The sequence below is a fragment of the Scardinius erythrophthalmus genome (assembly GCF_964197995.2).
Source record: "Scardinius erythrophthalmus genome assembly, chromosome: 13".
NCBI classification, from domain to species: domain Eukaryota; kingdom Metazoa; phylum Chordata; class Actinopteri; order Cypriniformes; family Leuciscidae; genus Scardinius; species Scardinius erythrophthalmus.
Window position 1 is genome coordinate 36,138,022 of NC_138233.1, and position 19,871 is coordinate 36,157,892.

The 19,871-nt window shown below is 39.0% G+C and overlaps 1 protein-coding gene across 2 annotated transcripts in view; it reads right to left on the reverse strand.

Moving 5' to 3' along the window:
• The window catches only part of gria3b (glutamate receptor, ionotropic, AMPA 3b), a gene marked incomplete at both ends in the record, with an annotated part of 146,837 nt that overhangs the window by 20,310 nt on the left and 106,656 nt on the right, over positions 1–19,871 (reverse strand). For both annotated transcript variants that reach the window (XM_081383316.1, XM_081383315.1), the window contains 3 exons: positions 8,962–9,160; positions 12,565–12,938; positions 17,492–17,698. In XM_081383316.1, the coding sequence (XP_081239442.1) occupies positions 8,962–9,160; positions 12,565–12,938; positions 17,492–17,698 (780 nt within the window). The remainder of the gene's footprint in view (positions 1–8,961; positions 9,161–12,564; positions 12,939–17,491; positions 17,699–19,871) is intronic.

Below are 19,871 nucleotides of genomic sequence, written 5' to 3' on the forward strand. Positions count from 1 at the left end.
ATCCTGGACAGTAAATGACCTTACACATTAAGACATAATCGGATTTTCTCCAGTCATTGTTAAAAAAACAAGCTAACAAAACTTGCAAAATAACGTTAGTGAAGCGGCTAGAGGGATCTTTCTGCCTCCAGCTAAGCTCCGCCCACACAAATACGTCACCGTGTTTACCAACTGTAAAAGGGTCTATACAGCGCCAAGTGCGACGCAAGTGTTATCATTTTCACGTCCTGCACCATGTTGTTTAAATGGCAAATGCATTTGAGCCCATTTGTGCGCCCATGGGCGTGCTGGTCTGAAAACGAGGTGTGTTCTGGCGCATTGTTGGCGCATTGCTATTTTGAGGCAACAGAAATAGACTGCGCCATTGACCAACTGAAACCTGGTCTAAAGTCAATGGCGCAATATTGTTATATATTGCAATATTATTGTTGTTTATTTAAAGAGCGCGTTAGTAATGTGTGCCTATAGGCGGGTCCACAACACGCGTACACTCTGCTTATTAAACACACAGGGACGTGCAGTAGCACACAAACATGGCAAATGTTTAAAATAAAAGGATTACAATGTAAAAGATTATTATAGTGTACATAAAAATATGGTGGAATCCGGCTTGTCCCGTAGCTGGTCTTTAACCTCGCGCACAAGCTGATCCGTTTGTGCTCTGGAGACGGCTTCGGTCTTTCCACTATCAAATTCCATCATGTAAATAGCGAATCTGCCATGATGCGAGCGAATCTGCCATTTAAAGGGAATGGGAGATGAGACTCTGATTGGTTTAACGCACGTAAATCCCAAAACACACCCATTACTCATTAAGAGAATAGGGACAACCCTTTTAGACCATGTGTCTGGTGCGCCGGCCATTTTTCCCATCGTTAAACTAGCAAAAGTGGATTCGGACACACCATAAGTGAACTTGCGCTTTAGACCACGCGCTTAGATCGTTAAAATAGGGCCCTATAGCTTGAATTAATCCCTTTTTACATTCATATACAGTATGTTTAAAGGTAACAAACGCCTGTACAGTTCATAATTATTTTCCATAAATATGCCAAAGATTCAAATAAATTATATGTGGAATCGCCGGATTTAAAAGTGAAAAAGGTCTAGAATTTTAGATTTTATTCTATACGAAATTAACACATTATTATAGTAATTCTAATCAATTATTAAGTTCCACAAGCAATTTATTGCATTACATCAATGGATATTTACAAACCTAGTATTTATAATACATGTATCAGTACATTAATATTGACAAATTGTGCAGTTGGTTCTCCAAATGCAGAGTTGAGCTCACCATTAGAATAGAATAGAATAGAATGAGGCATTTATATAGCGCTTTCATATGTACTACTGTACACCCAAAGCGCTTTACAATCATATCAGGGGTCTCTCCTCAACCACCACCATTATTCACTGACAACTTTAATTGGAAATGTTGAGTGAACCAACCAAATAAATTAAGTAAATATATTCATATTTGGAAAGGAAATAATAAACTTGGGGGATGTGTCAAAGATGATGACATATGTCTCGCTCCAAATGTTGCGGATGATTTGAAACATCCAGCTGTTCTGTGCCGTATGGCTCTAATTAAACAGGAATGTGTTTCCTGAAAACAGATCTAAAATAGAGCTTGAATCTCCATTAATCAGGATATTTTTTTCCCTGTCAGGTCTCTGTAATCTTAATTAAAAGTCCCTTGGAATAGCCGTTCACACATGTCACTGGATATCTGAGAGCTGCAGAGTGTAACTAGGACACTCATTATATAGAATATTTGAGATCCCAAAACCCCTTGGTTGTCAACTTGCAAACCTTTAATGACATCAAACACACACCGCCAAACAAACCTGCAACCGATGGGGTGGTAAACATTCCTCCCAATGGATGTGTGTGTAGAGCGAGCGGTTTAAGTATTACAGTATCACTCAGATACTTAATTTCAGCCCTAATTGCAATGTCAGTCTCGATGTGCTCATGGATGTATTGCTTATTTTATTCTCAATATCTTTCAAGTGTACTTTTTGACCCTCTGGGCTGCTTTTCATTACGCACAATTTGCAGGCCCAGGTAAAGCCACTAATTAGGGTTTTTGAGCTGACCTCTATGGCTATATGTGGGATTTGATTAGACTACAGAGACGCCTGGCTTCAGTCTGACAGCTCAGGCTAACTCAAGGTTGTTCAGCAATCATCTCCATTGACTAAATGACTGCTTCATAAAAAAGGGCTGTATAGCGCAGACCTAACTGACTTTGTTAGCTAAAAGAGAAGAATTTCCCTAACAAGCAGGTGTGGGAAAGAAATGGTTGCAGCTCTTGGCAGAGCTAATGTTCCTCTTTGTTTTTCCTCCAACAACAAGCTCCAGGTGGCCACCCTGCTGTAATGAATTTCCATGATCCAGGCTTACTTAACCAATGAAGCTGGTAAAGCTACATTACTAAACTTGGAGACTCCGAGGTAGCAGCATCCAGAATGAAACATGGACGAATGTCATTTCATCAATTAACAAGTCAATTTACAAACCAGGCTCACTGGAAAAACATTATCCAGCACAGATAAACTATTCTGGCAGCGTTTATTACATCGGTTGTTGTATGCATCATGGCAGCTCAGAAATGAAATGTTCGATGAGTGGTGCCAAAAAGTCAATGCTGTATCATGTTAGAAAATAATGCACCACCAATACTAAACCCGACCCTAAACATAACCAATAGTGTTAAAGGAATAGTTCACTTAAAAATGAAAATTCTGTCATCATTTACTCCCTCAAGTTGTTTCAAACCTGTATGAATTTCTTTCTTCTGCTGAACACAAAATAATATATTTTGAAGAATGTTGGTAATCAAACAGTTTTAGGAAGTATAGTAGGAAAAAAATATATACTATGGAAGTCAATAGCCGCGTTTCCACTGTCGGGCCATGTGCGTGCCAGGGCCAGTCGCGTTTCCACTGTCACTTCCGGGGCTTGATCGGGGCTTACTCGGGGCCAACGGACAGGATTTCTGGCCCGTAGAATACCTTGGGCCAAAGCGGGCCAGCTTGGGCTAGAGGAGTGGTTACGAACAGAGGCGGAGTTCACCTGAGTCGGGAGACGGCAGTGCCGGATGATTCTGTCAGCATTAAAGACTTTAAAATAATTTAACTTGCGTTCATGTTTGAATGCCTTCTGTTTGTGATGCAAACGACTATGCGCGCTAACCATTACCATAGTAAACATAGTAAACACTTGAAGATACGCATAGTAAAAAAAAACATAGTGAACGCTTGAAGAAATCAGACCAATCATAAAGGCTATCAGCGTAGCCTACGTCTCGTCTCTTTATACCGGACTATCATAAAATAAAGCAACTTTTTTTTTCGAGAGCTTCCTCTGTTTCTCTGACTGAAAATATCTGTATGGGAGTCGAGAGAGTGCTAAAGCTCCTCAGGTCGTATTTTTGGTGGCATATATTTGTAGAAATTATCATTCGTTCTAAATGTGATGTAAATATGTGACCCTGGATCACAAAACCAGTCACAAGTCGCACGGGTATATTTGTGGCAATAGCCAAAAATATATTGTATGGGTCAAAATGATCGATTTTTCTTTTTTGCCAAAAATCATTAGGATATTAAGTAAAGATCATGTTCCATGAAGATATTTTGTTAATTTCCTACCATAAATAAATAAAACATTTATATTTGTAAGTGAATGCAGCACAATCACGAACATAAATGGACAAGTTTAAAGGTGATTTTCTCAATGTTTCGATTTTTTTGCACCCTCAGATTCCAGATTGTCAAATAGTTGTATCTCGGTCAAATATTGTCCTATCCTAACAAACCATACATCAATGGAAAGCTTATTTATTCAGCTTTCAGGTGATGTATAAATCTCAATTTCAGAAAATGTACCCATAAGACTGGTTTTGTGGTCCAGGGTCACATATGCAGGGTGCGATTTGCCGGGGGGGATGCGTGGGATTTCCCCCTTTCTGGTCAATGTATCCCTGCCTCTGCTTAATTATTTTTATCCCCGGTGGGGATAAATTTATCCCCCCCTCAAAGTGATCAGTGCTACTACACTAGTGGCGAGGCGGATCACAAAACTTATCACGGATCCGTGGTTTGATTAAAGTCCATTTTATTTTAAAATGCGCTACTTTGACTGCAGGCTCCGCAGCCTCTATCACCACTCTGAAGACTTGCTCAATGTCCCGCCCACGGCGCTATATGATTGGTTACACCTCACGAGTAATAGCCTATCAACACTTGCGAGACGGTTGCAGGTCTTTTTTTACGCCGCATATTCAGCATATTACTGAAGCGGGAATAAAAATCACAATCTGATTATCTGTTTCTATGATGACAAGCAGGGTTAGTGTCCCAGTCACACCACTGAGAATGGCCGAAGTTACACATACGGTGTTTTACTCAATTGAGACTAAACGCAAAGATTTTTTGATTACTCACTCACTCTTGAGTTTCTGGCGCGAGTGATTTCAATGTTAAGTCAATGTAAAGACGCGTTTACGCGCGTCTAGAGGTCCTGCGGCGCGGTAGACGCGAAGCCCGAATGAGGCGAATTGACTTTGTCGGCCCTGCCCGACACGTTAACTGTAATCATGAGCCCGAGCCCGATTTAAACCCGACCAGAGAGAGAAGTTTTACACACATTTTTTTTTTTAATACGTGGGCCGTTATAACCAGGTGGCGCCAGGGAAGTTGAGATGAAGCAAAGATGAAGTTGACGATCGCCATCTCCGTAGTGAATGCACATATAGGCTATATGGAGAAATGCATGAATTACATCAGAGTGTTGCCTATTTCTTTTCTTTTTAAATTGTTTCGTTTAAAGACATTTCAAGTTTTCTTTAGATATATTTCTTAATATTCTCTGTGAGGCATACACTAAGTTTCGGTTAATTTATGATGATATGCGCTCTAGTTAACGTGCAGTGCAAGTGACCGGGGCGCGCGGGCGCCTCCATGATTATAGCCTTGTCTGCTATATTTGCTTCTTAAATACATGCAATTCGTTGATGAAAAATGTATTAAAATTAAGATACAATTTATACAAAACGAAATTCACTTTAAAGAAAGGCTTTCTACAAAACAAAACTTAATGAAGTGGTCAAAATCATGTCTGACCCACTCCAAGTCTCCCGATATAGCCTACTGCAATGCCTACTGATCTTCGTGCTGTTCACTTTTCATAATCAACATAGATAAAAAAAAAACAACAACATTATAATATTTTAACAAATATGAAACTAAATTTATTTAGGCCTATTTATTTATTTATTAAATTTATTATTTAATGGCTATAACACATAGTAGGCCTACAGAATCTCTGTACAAATTTCTGCACATTCATTTACTGCTTCTGAATTTTGCACACATAAGTTGAAAGGCATTTGTTTGTGCATAGTAAAACATATCTGCAACATTTATCAAGTTCACGGATAATTGTGCGTGCATTTATTAATTATTATCTTAATTAATAATGCAACAAGGACAAATCATGTAAACTGCCTTGTTTGTTTATTCAGAATGAAATGGATCGCAAATGGATCCGAATGAAGAAACGTAAAAAAAAAAAAAAAAAAAAAAAAAACGTGAACAAGGAAGAACACGAAAATGAACATGAATGAACTTTGGATGAACTTTGGATGGCCTAGGAGGAGTAGGCCTAGTAGGCTACAACTCTAATTCAACAAGGTTTTAGAATATAGAATATTTTTTAAACAAAATAAATATTTTTAAAGTTTATTATCCCGGGCCCGGTGTGATGCGAGCGAGTGGAGGGGACGCTGAACATGACAAGTGACGTGTTGCATTTTGTAACACAAGTGCTGGATCAAGGGCCCGGCCCGGGTCGGGTCAAGTTCGGCTCGGGCAGAGAATCTACGCTCTGATTTATCTGATTCTGTCCATTAGCTTTGATCCATGTACGGCTTTTCAGAATGTCACCAAGTAGCCTACAAATATTTATGTAATTTTTCAGCGCGAAAACTCTAGCTAGCTAGCTGGGAACAATGAAAAGGGTCCAGAGCAGCAAATGCAGTGAATGAAGTTCATGTTCTCATGGTTTATTTTTATGAATAAAAATGTTTCAAAACATCCCCCCCTCTGTTTTTTTTCACAAATCGCACCCTGCACATATGTCCTGTAACTACCAGATAAACAGAAACAGACGCGACTGAAGAAGTAAGTGTGTCCTCTTTCTTTTGTGAAATAGACCTAATGGTAATTTATTTCTGAGTAACGAATGTGCAATTTTGACATAAATTTATTCATTATGATCAATGTATCACTTTTTATTGTAAACCTGTGGTAAAACATTGATGCTTGGGTTTTAAATATTCAAGTAAACAACAAAAATGCCAGCAAACGGCCGCTTTTATCATGTTTGTTTTCAATGCTATTTCCAGTGATTTCTGGTTATTTTTCTAACTTCCATTTGTTGGTGAAATGATGGGTTAGTGTGACGTTGTTCCAGAGAGGGGTGTTACAGGCGTGTTTTAGTGAAGCGCTGTGGAGCTTCTGGCCCGACAGTGGAAACGCAGGCCCGGTGCTATTAGCCCGGCACGGCCCGTTTAAAGCCCTGTCTCGCACTGGCCCGACAGTGGAAACGCGGCTAATGGGGTCCAACTGTTTGGTTACCAACATTCTTCAAAATATCTTCATTTGTGTTCAGCAGAAGAAAGAAATTCATACAGGTTTAAAACAACTTAAAACAACAAAAGCAAACATGAGATAAAAACACATTTGCTGAAGGAACCATGCCATTTCAGCATTTTAGATTCTATTGTGACTCTCGTTCATGGGACTCGTACCTGAGTGCTTCACATCTCTAGTGCACTGCTGTACCAGGTGAGCACCCAGCAAGTTTACAGTAGTACGTCTTGCACATGGAGCTGATTTGGAAATGTCAAAATGTATGAATTGGTAAGTTAGTTAATTGTGAGTTTTGCAAAAATGTAGGTAGAGGAATGTTTTTCCATTGAGCCAGAGTTTTTTTAGGTAGATGTTTGAACTAAGCTTCCCCTAAAATTCACACAGGTAACCTAGCCAGTAAGTCAAGTTTTGGGTGGTTGGCATAGTCTAGATAGTGTAGACTCTGTTGATGGTGTGGTCATTTGTGAGGTTGATGATTTTTGTGTGGCGAATCAGAGGAAGGCAAACCAGAACAGCTTCTCTCAGATAGGTCGTTATAATTGGTTCACATAAATCAAAAACAAAAAAGGAGGGTTCTTTCGTCTTGTTTTGCAGTTCAACTAAAGTTATAGGCTCCAACGGCCAACAAAGTGCAAAAAAATATCTACTTCAACTGAGAAGAGTGGCTGCCTCTGAAATCACACACTGTCTCGAGTAGGTACTTATGTGGTAATTAAGTAATTACTTCAATGACTGCTAAAAAAGGATGGTCTATCTATATAGTATTAATGTGTGTAGTATGAATGTAATCTGGATGTACTGCATTCACCATGATCTACAGCGTTAGTTGCGTCATTTCACCATCATTCAGAAATCCTCTCCCGTGGCCTCATGGGATAGTAAAGTGTCCAAAGTGTACACTTCAAAATCTCACCGGAAGTAGTAGGTCATCCGGGGACATTTTGCCAACTCCTTTATGAGTACTGTGAATTCGGACATCCTTCTTTTGTCACATACTTTTTTTTGCCTACTGTATAGTTGGGAAGTTTCCAATTTTGAATGCTGCCAGTCTCTATTCACAAGGCATAGTGTCTCCTACATTTGGCAGCACTTACAGTAGCCCCTGGTTAAGTGCCAGTTTGGGGATTGTAGTTCTCTATTGTCGGCCATCTTGTAACTGGCCTCAACGCATTGGATTCTGGGAGTTGTAGTTTAGGTGGAAGGCTGCCAACCTCCTTGCTGGGACGTACCTCCCATCTAATACATGACCTCTGGTGATGCCACAATTGCCAAATGTATCATTATATTATGGCAAATGAGTTTTTGAGGACTCTTAAAAGTGTGAAAATGCCAAGCAGCTGCACTGAGATAAACAGCAGTGTTGAGCTGTAGCATTGCTAAAATCATGTAGCTTTAAATAGAAATTAATTAGCAAGGTACCACTGGCAAACACTACAATTATCTTGCACTACTTCAACAATTATGTTGAAAATGTTCTGTCGGTTGTTAAGAATAAAAAAATAGTGATGTCCATTTCGTGAATGAATCACTTCCTTGCAATGAATTGAGTTGGTTAGCAAAGTCTCAGTCAGTTTGCGATTCAGTGTGAATCATTCGAACCACTCACTCGGATTTGTTTGGAGTGGTTTCTCATGCCGTAAAACAACAGGATCCAAATGAGTGCTGGATGAAGTAGATATTTACCCTCAATCCGCTAATACAAAGTCTGCAAAAGTATCGACTCTCGGGAATGAAGGAGGTCTTTATGAAGTTCAACCCCTGCATGGGATTCTGCATGTTAATGACTCTTAAATTGAACTCTTGAACGTGTGAATCAAAATTTAGTACACAAAAGCACTACAGAGAAATTTGTGAGTGCACTACTGTCATGTGAATTCACAAAAACATTTATTTTGGGGAACTGTTTTGCTTGTAAATAGTGCTTGTACTATGAGTCTTTAAAATAATCGTCACTTAGTTTGTTATTTCATCTAATGCAATGACATTTAGAAATGTTAAATGTGGCCTAAGTGTGTCTAAATCATTTTTGGTGCCACTGTATGTAATTCAACTGTCATGCTGGGATGTGAGCAAAAACAAACATGTAAATAATAATTAAAAGAAAGAAATGTTTGGCAAAGACTGAGCCACTACAAGTGGAAATCTTTTCTCTTTGAGTTCTTTGTGATTACTGTAACTAAGAAAACACAGCGGCAACTAAAGGATGGACTCTGATCTGAAAGCTTGCACAACCATTGACGTTTGATGCATTTTAAATCATCTGGAGATCAATGTAGGAGTGTAGGAGACTCACCCTAAAGAACTCTTTGGTTGATCCTGAGTCCAAGGTTCCGTATGCGATCTCAGTTTGTTTGGCTAGATCTTCAGCGCTCTCTATGGGAGAGACCATCCTCTCCACTGTGAGGAAAGCAGCCAGGTTAGCCGTGTAGGACGAGATTATGATGAGGGTGAAGAACCACCAGACGCCTCCCACTATTCTGCCCGATAAGGACCTGATGCGCAAACACAAACATTCAGCCTCTGAATACTTTCCTGATGCGCAAACACAAACATTCAGCCTCTGAATACTTTCCTGATGCGCAAACACAAACATTCAGCCTCTGAATACTTTCCTGATGCGCAAACACAATTGTAATCAATATATCAACTTCACAAACATGTATTTCTGTATGTACAGTGAAACGGTCACCTTGATTTTGCCAAGTAAGACACATTTTGTTGATCCTGGAACAACATTCTTGTATGAAAATAAACACTATCCCTACCCCTAACCCAACCCTACCCATAACTTCTCCTAAAATCAGATTGAAATGATTAACAGTGAATAACACTGATGTAGAAGCACCTAACCCTGGTTTTAAACCTGAACTTGACATAAACTGTAATCCTGTCCCTCAAATCTGATTGGTTGATTGGAATGTTGTTCCAGGATCAACAAAGATGTTGGAACACACTGTACACAGATGAAACTAATTGGCATTTTCTTGTATTGGTGATTGAAGCCTAGCCCAAGTTAAAGGATAGTCGTCATCATTGTCTCACCCTCATGTCATTCCAAACCCATAAGACTTTGGTTAAACTTTAAAACACACATTAATATATTTTTTTTAATGAAACCTGAGATGTTTCTGTGCCTCCATTGAAAGTATAGGTAACCAAAACTTAGAATATGCAACAATTTTGTTAGGCTTTTATTCACATCTAAATGCACATTCATTGAGTGCATCATATATGGTAAACATGGATACCAACCAGGGTTGTTCTAGTGAGTGACACACACACACAAACACACACACAAACAAAAGCTTCTGTGTTTACTAAATGCATATGTATGTGTGTTGATCATTGTTTAGATGTAAACAAAAGCCTACATTAAATTTGTTCATGTAAAGCAATGATGTCTCTAGAAGCCTTGGATTAAACAGCTCGATTCATATGGGTTTGTTTACCGGTGCTTTTATGAGCTTTTTGGATCTTTTCAATTTTGGTTAACTGGGCTTTCAATGGAGGAATAGAAATCTCTCAGGTTTCATTGAAATGTCTTAATTTGAAGATCAACCAAAGTCTTATGGGTTTTGAACGACATGAGGGTGAATACATGATGAAAGAATGATCGTTTTTGGAGTAACGTAGCCCTCGTAGCCTAAGAAAAACATTAGATCAGGAAATTTGTTACAAATCAATTTAAAATGTCTTTGAGGAATTTGGTTATCATAGAGGACGAGATTGCAATGTCAAAGCGTCTCATTCTTTGTACAAGTGGTTGATCCTCTCTATTCTGCACTATCAAGTCATCTTGACATGTTTTATTCCTCACCTGTAGTCCAGCACTTCTGCTGTATTTGTTCTACGTTCATCCACTTCGTTTAGATGCACGACTTGCATCCTGAGCTCTATTTAGCTACGTGGAGAAGCAATTTTTGCAAATGCAATATATTCAGATGTAAGTGTGGAGTTTTCTTGCCTTGGGCTGAATGTAGGGCGGCGGCCTTTAGAAGACTGTATTCACTCGCAACCATGCATGTTTGTGAAATACACACACAAGAAGAAACTCTAGTGGACTTATGTAATATAATTATTGAATTAACACGACTTTTAATAACACTGTAGAGCCATTTGAAAACTAGTCTGCAGCAATACAGTCATGTAAGATGTAATAACCAATCAATGCAGTATAGTGTTCCACATAACTAGTGTTACAGATCAGGGCCAAATGCCACAGGCAGGATTGCACTGATGGGAAAAGAAAATTAAAATCTGTCTAGAGCAAAAACTAAACATTAGTGTGGTTTTAGAATCAGTATGATAGTGTAATATTAGATGTAATTGCCTTTATATGAAATTCAGATTCTGAGTATGGATTACTATACTTGGCCTTCACCTTAAAATGAGACAAAATTCACATTTCAGTCAATTAATGTGCCATCTTATGTCACAGCAAATATGTCTTCTGTATGTTATTTATTGAGATATTTTGAATATCTTATTTAATATCTGATATTGTAAAATTTATGAATCTTTTTTTTTACTCAATTGGCAGGCGGCAGTGGGGAATATAAGGGACTCTGAAAAATGATCTATGACAGCGAGCTGCACAACGGAGTCATTATTAATCAACTTCCTGCTGTTAAACGGAGGAACAATGTGAATAATCATACATCTCCGTCACAGATGCCTACAAAGTGCTGCAGTAGGACTTCTCAAACAAAAAATGAGAAATTCATAGAAAGAGCCAAATGAGAATATGTTGCTCAGCTAATCCTTTACAAAAGAACAAATTAAAACTAGAGCTGTGTCTGCATATTCTTTCAAACGTGAAATACTGGAATTAGCCTCGGAATTAGAGCTGTAATGTGTTTAATGTGCTTTGTCGGTAAAGTCCCTTACAGAAACGCATTGTGGAGCTTGTATCATTGATATACAGTACTGAATGACATGTTACTGAATCACCACATTCAAGTACCATGGTATGTGCATGAGTTATCATTGTAACACTTTACAATAAGGTTCATTAGTTAACATTAGTTAATGTATTAATTGAGCAATTCATTTGTTACAGACTTTAAATTTTTTCAAAGACATCTAAAAAAGTGGTACAAACAAAAGCAGGTGTGTGAACACTGATGGTCTTTCTTTTATTATTGTTATTATTATTTGGTTATTGTTTTAATATCGTAAAAAAAAAAAAAAAAAACAGGGACTAGAACCTGTATGTGGAGCATCGGCTGCTTGATATTGTAGCAATGTTTCTGCATTGTCCCTGCTAAATAAACTAAAAATACAATAGAAAATACAGTATTAATTCATCTTTTTTAATGTTAGTTCCTAACAATACAGCTGTTCATTGTTTGTTCATGTTAGTTCACAATGCATTAACTAATGTTAACAAATACAACGTTTGATTTTAATGATGTATTAGTAAATGTTGAAATTAAGATTAATGAATGCTGAGGAGGAAGTATTGCTCATTCTTAGTTCATGTTAACTAATGAACCTTACTGTAAAGTGTTACCGTTATCACATATTTTGACTAATGAATTCCCATGGTCTTGTGATTGATGAATAAGAAAATCCCAGATTTCCAATCTGGTCCGATGTCGTATTGAAAATCTGGGATGTTTTTCAGTCAGGACCCAATTGTATCTACACCAGTGATAAAGTGTCTGTTCATTAAATGAGTGTCTGTTCATTGAACTGTGCAAACTGAATTAGCCCATACTGGGACAAAGCCATTTATGGCCGATACTGCGGCCAATTCAGACGATGCCAACATGGAAACCATGGACAAACCCATGTGTGGCCCATTCGTCAAGCCCATATCATGCTAAATTTGCCCCCATCATGACTGGGTGGACACCTTTTTTATGACTAGAAAGTGACAGGATGAGGCACCAACCTTGGTGAGATATCACAGCCCTGCTGCATGAAGGCCCCAAGAGAGAACCACAGGCTGTTAAAAATCCCAAAGTCATTAGGCGGGTCTGGAGGGGTCTGGGGGTCTTTGGCTTCATCAGTCTCATCCAGGTGCCACTCGTAGGGGCTAAAGCGGCTCACGAGGAACAGCACCACACTGACGCCGATGTAGGCGAACACGATACACATCCAGATCTCGTATGCCAGAGGGTCCAGGAAGGAGAACACCCCTGGCTTGGACTTCTGGGGTTTCTTGATCATAATGGAGATGCCCAAACTCATGAAGGGCTTAGAAAAGTCAATGACTTCCTCTCGCACAAGCGTGATTGTTAACGGTGCAACGGCTATATCTGCTCTCTGGAAAACGGGGACATGAACAAAACGTGTTAGTGCAGAACATGCACCGGTGCAATAAACAAGCAATGCAATATTACTGTATATTTACAGATGTTAGCAAGGTATTCATTTCTCAGAAGGAAGGCTAGGATGCAAATTCACTTCAAGCTGTATACTGCAAAGGGTCATAACTCTTTCCCCGCCATTGACCGAATTTATATGGTAGGTGGCGCTGTTACGCAACTTCTGAAAGAGTAGAGAATTTCCGGATTAAAACATGGGCAAACAAAGTAGCAGATACAAGCGGTAAAAGCATTCCTTATGCACTTCGTAGACATGATTTTCATGTGTTTTTTTGTTTTATGATTTTGTTCAAAATGTTTTTTTTTTGTTTTTTTTTTATTACCCACATTCAAGTATTGATAAAAATTAATGCATGAAGCTAGAATAAGATTTTTTTTAAGCAAAGGCTTTGTTCTATCTTTTGATATATTGTATTTTCAGACATTCAAAATATTCTAGGGGCCAAGTAAGTTTTGTGAAAATGATCAAAAATGCTGGCACAGGCTGGCAACTTTTAAAAGAAAACGCTGACGGGGAAAGAGTTAATGGAATATTCCGGTTTCAGTACAAAAACTTTGGTGGCTTGCTGTTGGTTACCACTGACAAACCTCAGTTTGTAAAAACAAGAACCACAATAACAGCAATATAAAAGATAATTTAACCATCATTTTAAACTTTTTTTTTTTTTACTTCAGCAGAATGGTATGAAACTTGGTCATTTTTCTGAAAATCATTAGAAAAGGATAGTCTTAAGATGGTCACAAAACTGGAAAAATTCTAAAATACAGAGCGATTTTTGGGGGTACAATCTACAAATCAGTCACTATGGACGAAGTAGCATTTGATAATGTCTAAATATGTGTCCAATTGCAAAACTATTTCCAATTGCAAGTTATTATGTCTGAAAATACTCTTATAAGCTAATAGGGAACACTCGTCCCACATCTATTTATTTACAGGGCTATACAGGCATCTAGTGGCTAAACCATGGTATTGCATAGGATTTTCTTTATTTCTCCCACCAGATGGCACCAATCTGCCTTCCATGAATTGGATTTTAAATATTAAATATTATATATTTTATTTTTACTTAAACACCATCAATTGAGAATAATACTAACATGAAATATTTTTTTCTCAATATTGTATTATTTTATATAGAAATAAATGGTGCATAATTGAGAGGTGAATTTGAATTGTCTAGCACAGTGTTCTTCAACCCTGCTCCTGAAGGACCCCCAACACTGCACGTTTTCTTTGTCTCCCTAATCAAACACACCTGATTCAATTCATCAGCTCATTATCACATGGGTTAATGAGCTGATGAGTTGAATCAGGTGTGTTTGATTAGAGAGACAAAGAAAACGTGCAGTGTTGGGGGTCCTTCAGGAGCAGGGTTGAGAACACTGGTCTAGCACCATGAAATCCACTCAAAATACAAAATATTAAAGACTAAATATTTTGAAACAGAATATAGTAGATCCATCCATTCTCCAAAACAGGGATCCTCTGTAGGCCAGGGGTGTGCTGGAGTCTATCTCGGAGTCTCAGGCCACAGTCGGGGCGGCGAAACGCGGGACAGATCGTCCAGCACAATATAGTACATTTCACTGAACAAAAAAGTTATTCTTAATGCATTCGATCTGTGTTGGGTGCTGATGGTGTGGGACACTCAATATACAATAGAAGTGTTATACAATGGAATATACAATGGATTTATACACAGATTTTTTTGTTTTGTTGTTGTTGGTTAAAACAGTTTTATCAGTTTTGCTCTAAAAAGTGCATAATTTGAGCTTTTTGAGGTAGAATGAATTTTTCCTATTTTAATTCATTAAAAAATAAGCTTATGTAAAACAATTATCCATCATTTTGTGACAGCTTAATTTCATTGAGTGCAATCCACTTATATTTGTAAAATGCAGGATTAATTGATCTATACGTTGGGTGGACTACATGAATATTTTTTGGCATTAACTAAAACATTACATTTTTGGATATTTTTTGAGCAAGATGAGACTAATGTCAAGATATATAACCATTTAATATAATAATATAGCAGCATATATTTGTTATCATTTAATATAATATATTTTCACCATTGTGCTGAAGTGTGGAGCTTTTGCTTAAGTTGAGAGCGGGTACAACAAGAATATGTTATTTGTAGCTTTACACAACCAGAAATTACTACTTAGCATTTAGCATGCTAAACTGACGTACATGATTAAATCATGCGTAGACATATAAAAGTCTGGTAATTCCTGTTGGTGGAGTTTGCTGTATCTTTGCATGTATCATGCCAAGGTTTCTGTGTTTATATAATCATCACATGATTTTGGAAAAATTGGATATAATTTGCAGAGACAAATCCACAAAGAGATGTTAGGGCACTACTTTCAAAACAGTGATTAGTGCATTACTTTATAAGCACCATTTTTTGTTTTTACAGACTGAGAGAGAGGACAGATTCAATTATTTTCAGCAGGTAATCAGATGTTGTCCACACTGTGTTGAACCGGGAACATTCTATCAACATTTGGATAAATCAATCATATCTGCCACTGAACATTACATCTAGAGCTAGAAAGGCGGACATTTTGTGTTTTCTCAGGCCTTGGTGTTTGGAAGGAAACCAGGAAAAGGACTTTCACTGCCTCAGAGAAGCACACGCGAGGCATAACAGAACAGGCTTTTGAGCGTGTAGCGCAGAAGTGACAGCTGAGCGTTCACTTGACTAGATAGCAAGAGTCTTGCTAATTTCTGTGACCCCTACACTGCTGTATCAGGCCACAGACAGAGCGTAATCGGAACAAGCAGGAGACTTTGTCGGAAAATCTTTTTTCGACGCTTCCCTTCTCATGCTTCACATAATGTTGCTGTGAGAGCTGCAGATATGAGGAACAGCCGCTTTCCACTTCCCATAATCCTCAGAGGCACTCTAGCACGAGCATATAATAAAAAGGCAGTGAAAGATTAGATCTCACATGTGTCCTCAGCCAGGAGGACATTAGTTATGCAATCAGGAAGTATAAGGTCACGGAAACTCTGCAGGTGAAAGCTGGTTATAAAAGCCTCTACAAATATTAATATCCTTTTATCTTGTGGTTGTAGTGAATGGAACTCCGGTGTACTGTCTCAATAAATCATATAATCATTTGCATATAAATAGCTAATTAAGAGTCTACCAGAAGTGATTTATCAGTGAGGAAGAAATATGCCTCAAAACTCTCAACGTCTACCGCACGCTAGATAAATAATCGCGTGTGATCGTTCTAGCTTTGAAATTAGCTATGTATTGCACAAACTTGCACAGGTAAATCCAATTGAGATTAAAAGCAGACCTGTTGATAAAACATGAAAGAAAGAAAAAAAAGAGATGAAATAACACTTCCATGTCAGCTAATCCATTTATTTCATTTAGAAGAATCCAAGAGGATTCATTTAGTTTTTTTTTTTATCTGCTTATGGCAAGTAAAGGAAAACAAATCCACGAACGCTGTAGTGTTTCTACATTTGCCTTATAAAAGCACAGAGCTGTCAATACTGTCTGAAAACTTTGAGTCAAGAGATGACAGCAGTGGATCATATGATTATAATTTGATTACATGATTATAGTATCAATCAGTGTTGGGGAAGTCATTTTGAAAGTGTAGCTTCCCAAGCTACTCAGAATCTGAAGCAGTTAAAGTACAGTCAAGCTATACGCTTTTGAAAAAGTAATTCGCTACACTACAAGCTATTACGAAAAAGCTTAGCATTGATGACTATATATTGAAAGGCCATTCTGTGTGATAACCTTTGAAAGACTTGCAAAATCAGATAAATATATTTGTCAAAAGGTCAAACGTGGCTGAGCAACGTCGGTCCTGACTATCTGAGCTGAAAGGGGGCCACGACTATGCTCAATGGTTTCTAGGTGGTGATATTTTTTCGTTTTATCTCCACATGCAATTTTTTTTTTTTCATTTTGAGAATAATTTGAGTATAATTTCCAACGTTAGCACATCAAAACCAGGCAATCTCTCTGGCTGATGGTAAGGAAATTGAACAGATGAGGTAGCCTAACCCTCATGCATTTTGTATACGGTCTTCATTCTTGAATGTCGGCTCGGGGAATTGGAAGTGATTTCTCTGGGTTTTCCTCCATTTATAGCAGGGGAGCGCTTTGACAAATGCAAAAATGGCGGGCTGCCTGGGCACACTGTGAAAGGTGCCTTTGAGATCCAACAGCATAGAGAGGAAATCAAAGCAGTGCATGCTGGGAAGGAGCATGTTTAAGACACAATGTCGCCACCCGCACTGTCTGGCTGCAGTTATAGTTGAATGACACCCAGACATTTCCAGTCAGTTTCCCCACGCTCTTTACCATGAATGGTAGACAAAAAGGCAATTCACTTCTTCCAACGCCTTATTTGACAGCAATTTCTCTATATCATTTATGCAAGGTTCATGAATACAAGAGACAACTGCAGAAGGAAGGTTAGTGTTTCACTACGAGATCCACTACTCACCCCATAGACTAGTTCACCCACCATCCCGTTCCAAGTCTTGGTCTCAGGGTCTCGGGCGCCATACTTTCCGTCCATGACTATGGACAGTCTGTACTTAATCCCAACATGTTTGGCAATCTCAGAAGCTAAATCGACACAGTAGCCCTCATACTTGTCATTGCCTTCCAGATGCATGTGGTTTTTCTTGTACATCACATATGGTGCTTCCTGTTAATCAAACACACACTCGTTTATTACCATCTTTGCTTATTGCTTTCATTGTCTGGTGTCACAGGCACCAGAGCCCACCGACAGCTTATCAGTCACAGGCATGCAGGCATGCTGGGATATTCATACCCACCCATTCTCTCACACACATAATCCACCAAACTGGAACACATACAAGAGGAAGGACAGAAGCAGCAGACAGGGAATTGCGGGACATTGATCCACATTTGGCCGTAGTCAGAAAGCTAATCGCCCAGCTCCTTCTACAGTAAGGCCCTCTTTACACCTGATATTAACATCTGTCTCAGGTGATCCAATCACGAGTGGTCAGCTGAGACGAATTGTTGTCTACACCTGGTGTAGAGTCTAAGAGTTAAAGTCTGGATCTTGCACTCTTGGTCTTGAGATCTCAAGAAATTACATACATTCTGCCTGGTCATGATTTGGGACTTGGCTTGTGGCTGTCTGAGTTCCAGTGTTATCATTATAGTTAACAATTATAGAACTCTTAAGTTGGCACGGTATCTTTTAAAGTAGCTACAGAAAAGTTGCAAGAAGTTCATGGCCTTGACTGGCTATATACAGTGGCGCAGTGTTAGAAATTCACCTTTTTTCTGTTTTGGTTCATTGACAATTGGCAGCCTGGTTCTTAGGTGGCTGGGTCTTGGTTTGGGTTTGTGCTTTGAGAGGTTTAGTTTTGATCTTGGTCTTGGGATCAAAACCTTTGAGATGGATGATATCAGGTGTAAACGAGGTCTGAGACCACGAAGAGCATTGGAGACAAATAAAAGTAGGTTCGATTCTGCTTCTTTCTTTCACACGCACACACACACGCACACACACGGCCGTGGTGCAATATCCCAAGGGTCTGAGATGCATTGGCATAAGTTGAGGGTGACAGGTGAGGTAGGTGAGGTAGGCAAGAACGTATGAAGTGAGAAGGAATCCGATTCATGAAGTAAATGGCAGTGACTGCAGAGGAATCATAGTGTTGATTCTGTTCAAGCACGTTGCACCTATATGCGCCAGAAGCCTTTATCATTCCAACAGAAAGGACATTGAACATAGCCCTGCTAAAAAGACCAGCTCCCACCAGACTGAATTTCAGGCTGGTTTATGCTAGGTATTGCCGTTTCGTTCTAGCTGGTGGACCAGCACAGGTCGACTAGCATGGTCATTCTGGTGATGCTGGCTGACGAACTGGTTTAGCTATTTACACCAGCACACCAGCGTGTCATGCTGGGGCCCAGCATCCAAAAACACAATATATGGTCTTTTCAGTAGGGAAGCAAAAAACAAAGCCATCGTTAGAATCCAAACTTAAAAGCACTTTGTCAACATACAGATTTGAACAAAGAAAATTGTGCAAGCTGGTTTTATCCTCTCTTTCGCCCCCATTTCAAACACTGTGGCAGCGGCTTGCTTTTTTAAGCACATCATTATTACCAAACAATATGGCTTCTCGCAGAGAGAACGCATCCCATTAGAGTCAGAGACAATTAGGGTACCAGTGGGTTAGCGATGGTTTGTTTGTTCTGTGCTGAATGTATCCTCTCACCTCATCCTTTGTGCGATTGTTTTCCTCCTGAATCCCACTGATGGAATAACCGACAGCTGCTGGTTTAATTGCTCACATCCAAGTCATTTGAAAGAATGACCTTGGTTTTTGGTGAAACAAAACAATTACAAGCGATTGCTGTTTTACATGGGATGATGTTGTGAGCATTGATTTGAATTCCTCAGAGATGTGTATTCGCCTTGCCAATTGGAGGCTGATGCTAAAGCTAACGTTGTTAACAGCGGGAGATGAAGTGATACGTCAGCAATGAGCAGTCCTCTGGTCAATGTAAAGTGGATCTGTGCAAAGGCCTCATTCATGGCCTTGCTCAAATACGCTTGTACTTTGCCAGAGGCAAACCATCGAACCCTTCTTTGGTGCGGTAAGCGTTAGCTTGCTGTTCTAGCTCATGTGTCATTGACCATTTACTTGATGAGTGGAAACAAGTCTTACCTACATATGCATTGAATGTCTACTTTGATGATGTCAATGTAAAACCATCATACCTAATGCCGTTATTGTGATGTCACTGCTACGACAGGCCACTGATATATGGAAAATCAAAATGCTTTGACACCCACACGAATACAGTTGAAACACTCATGCGCCGCTTTT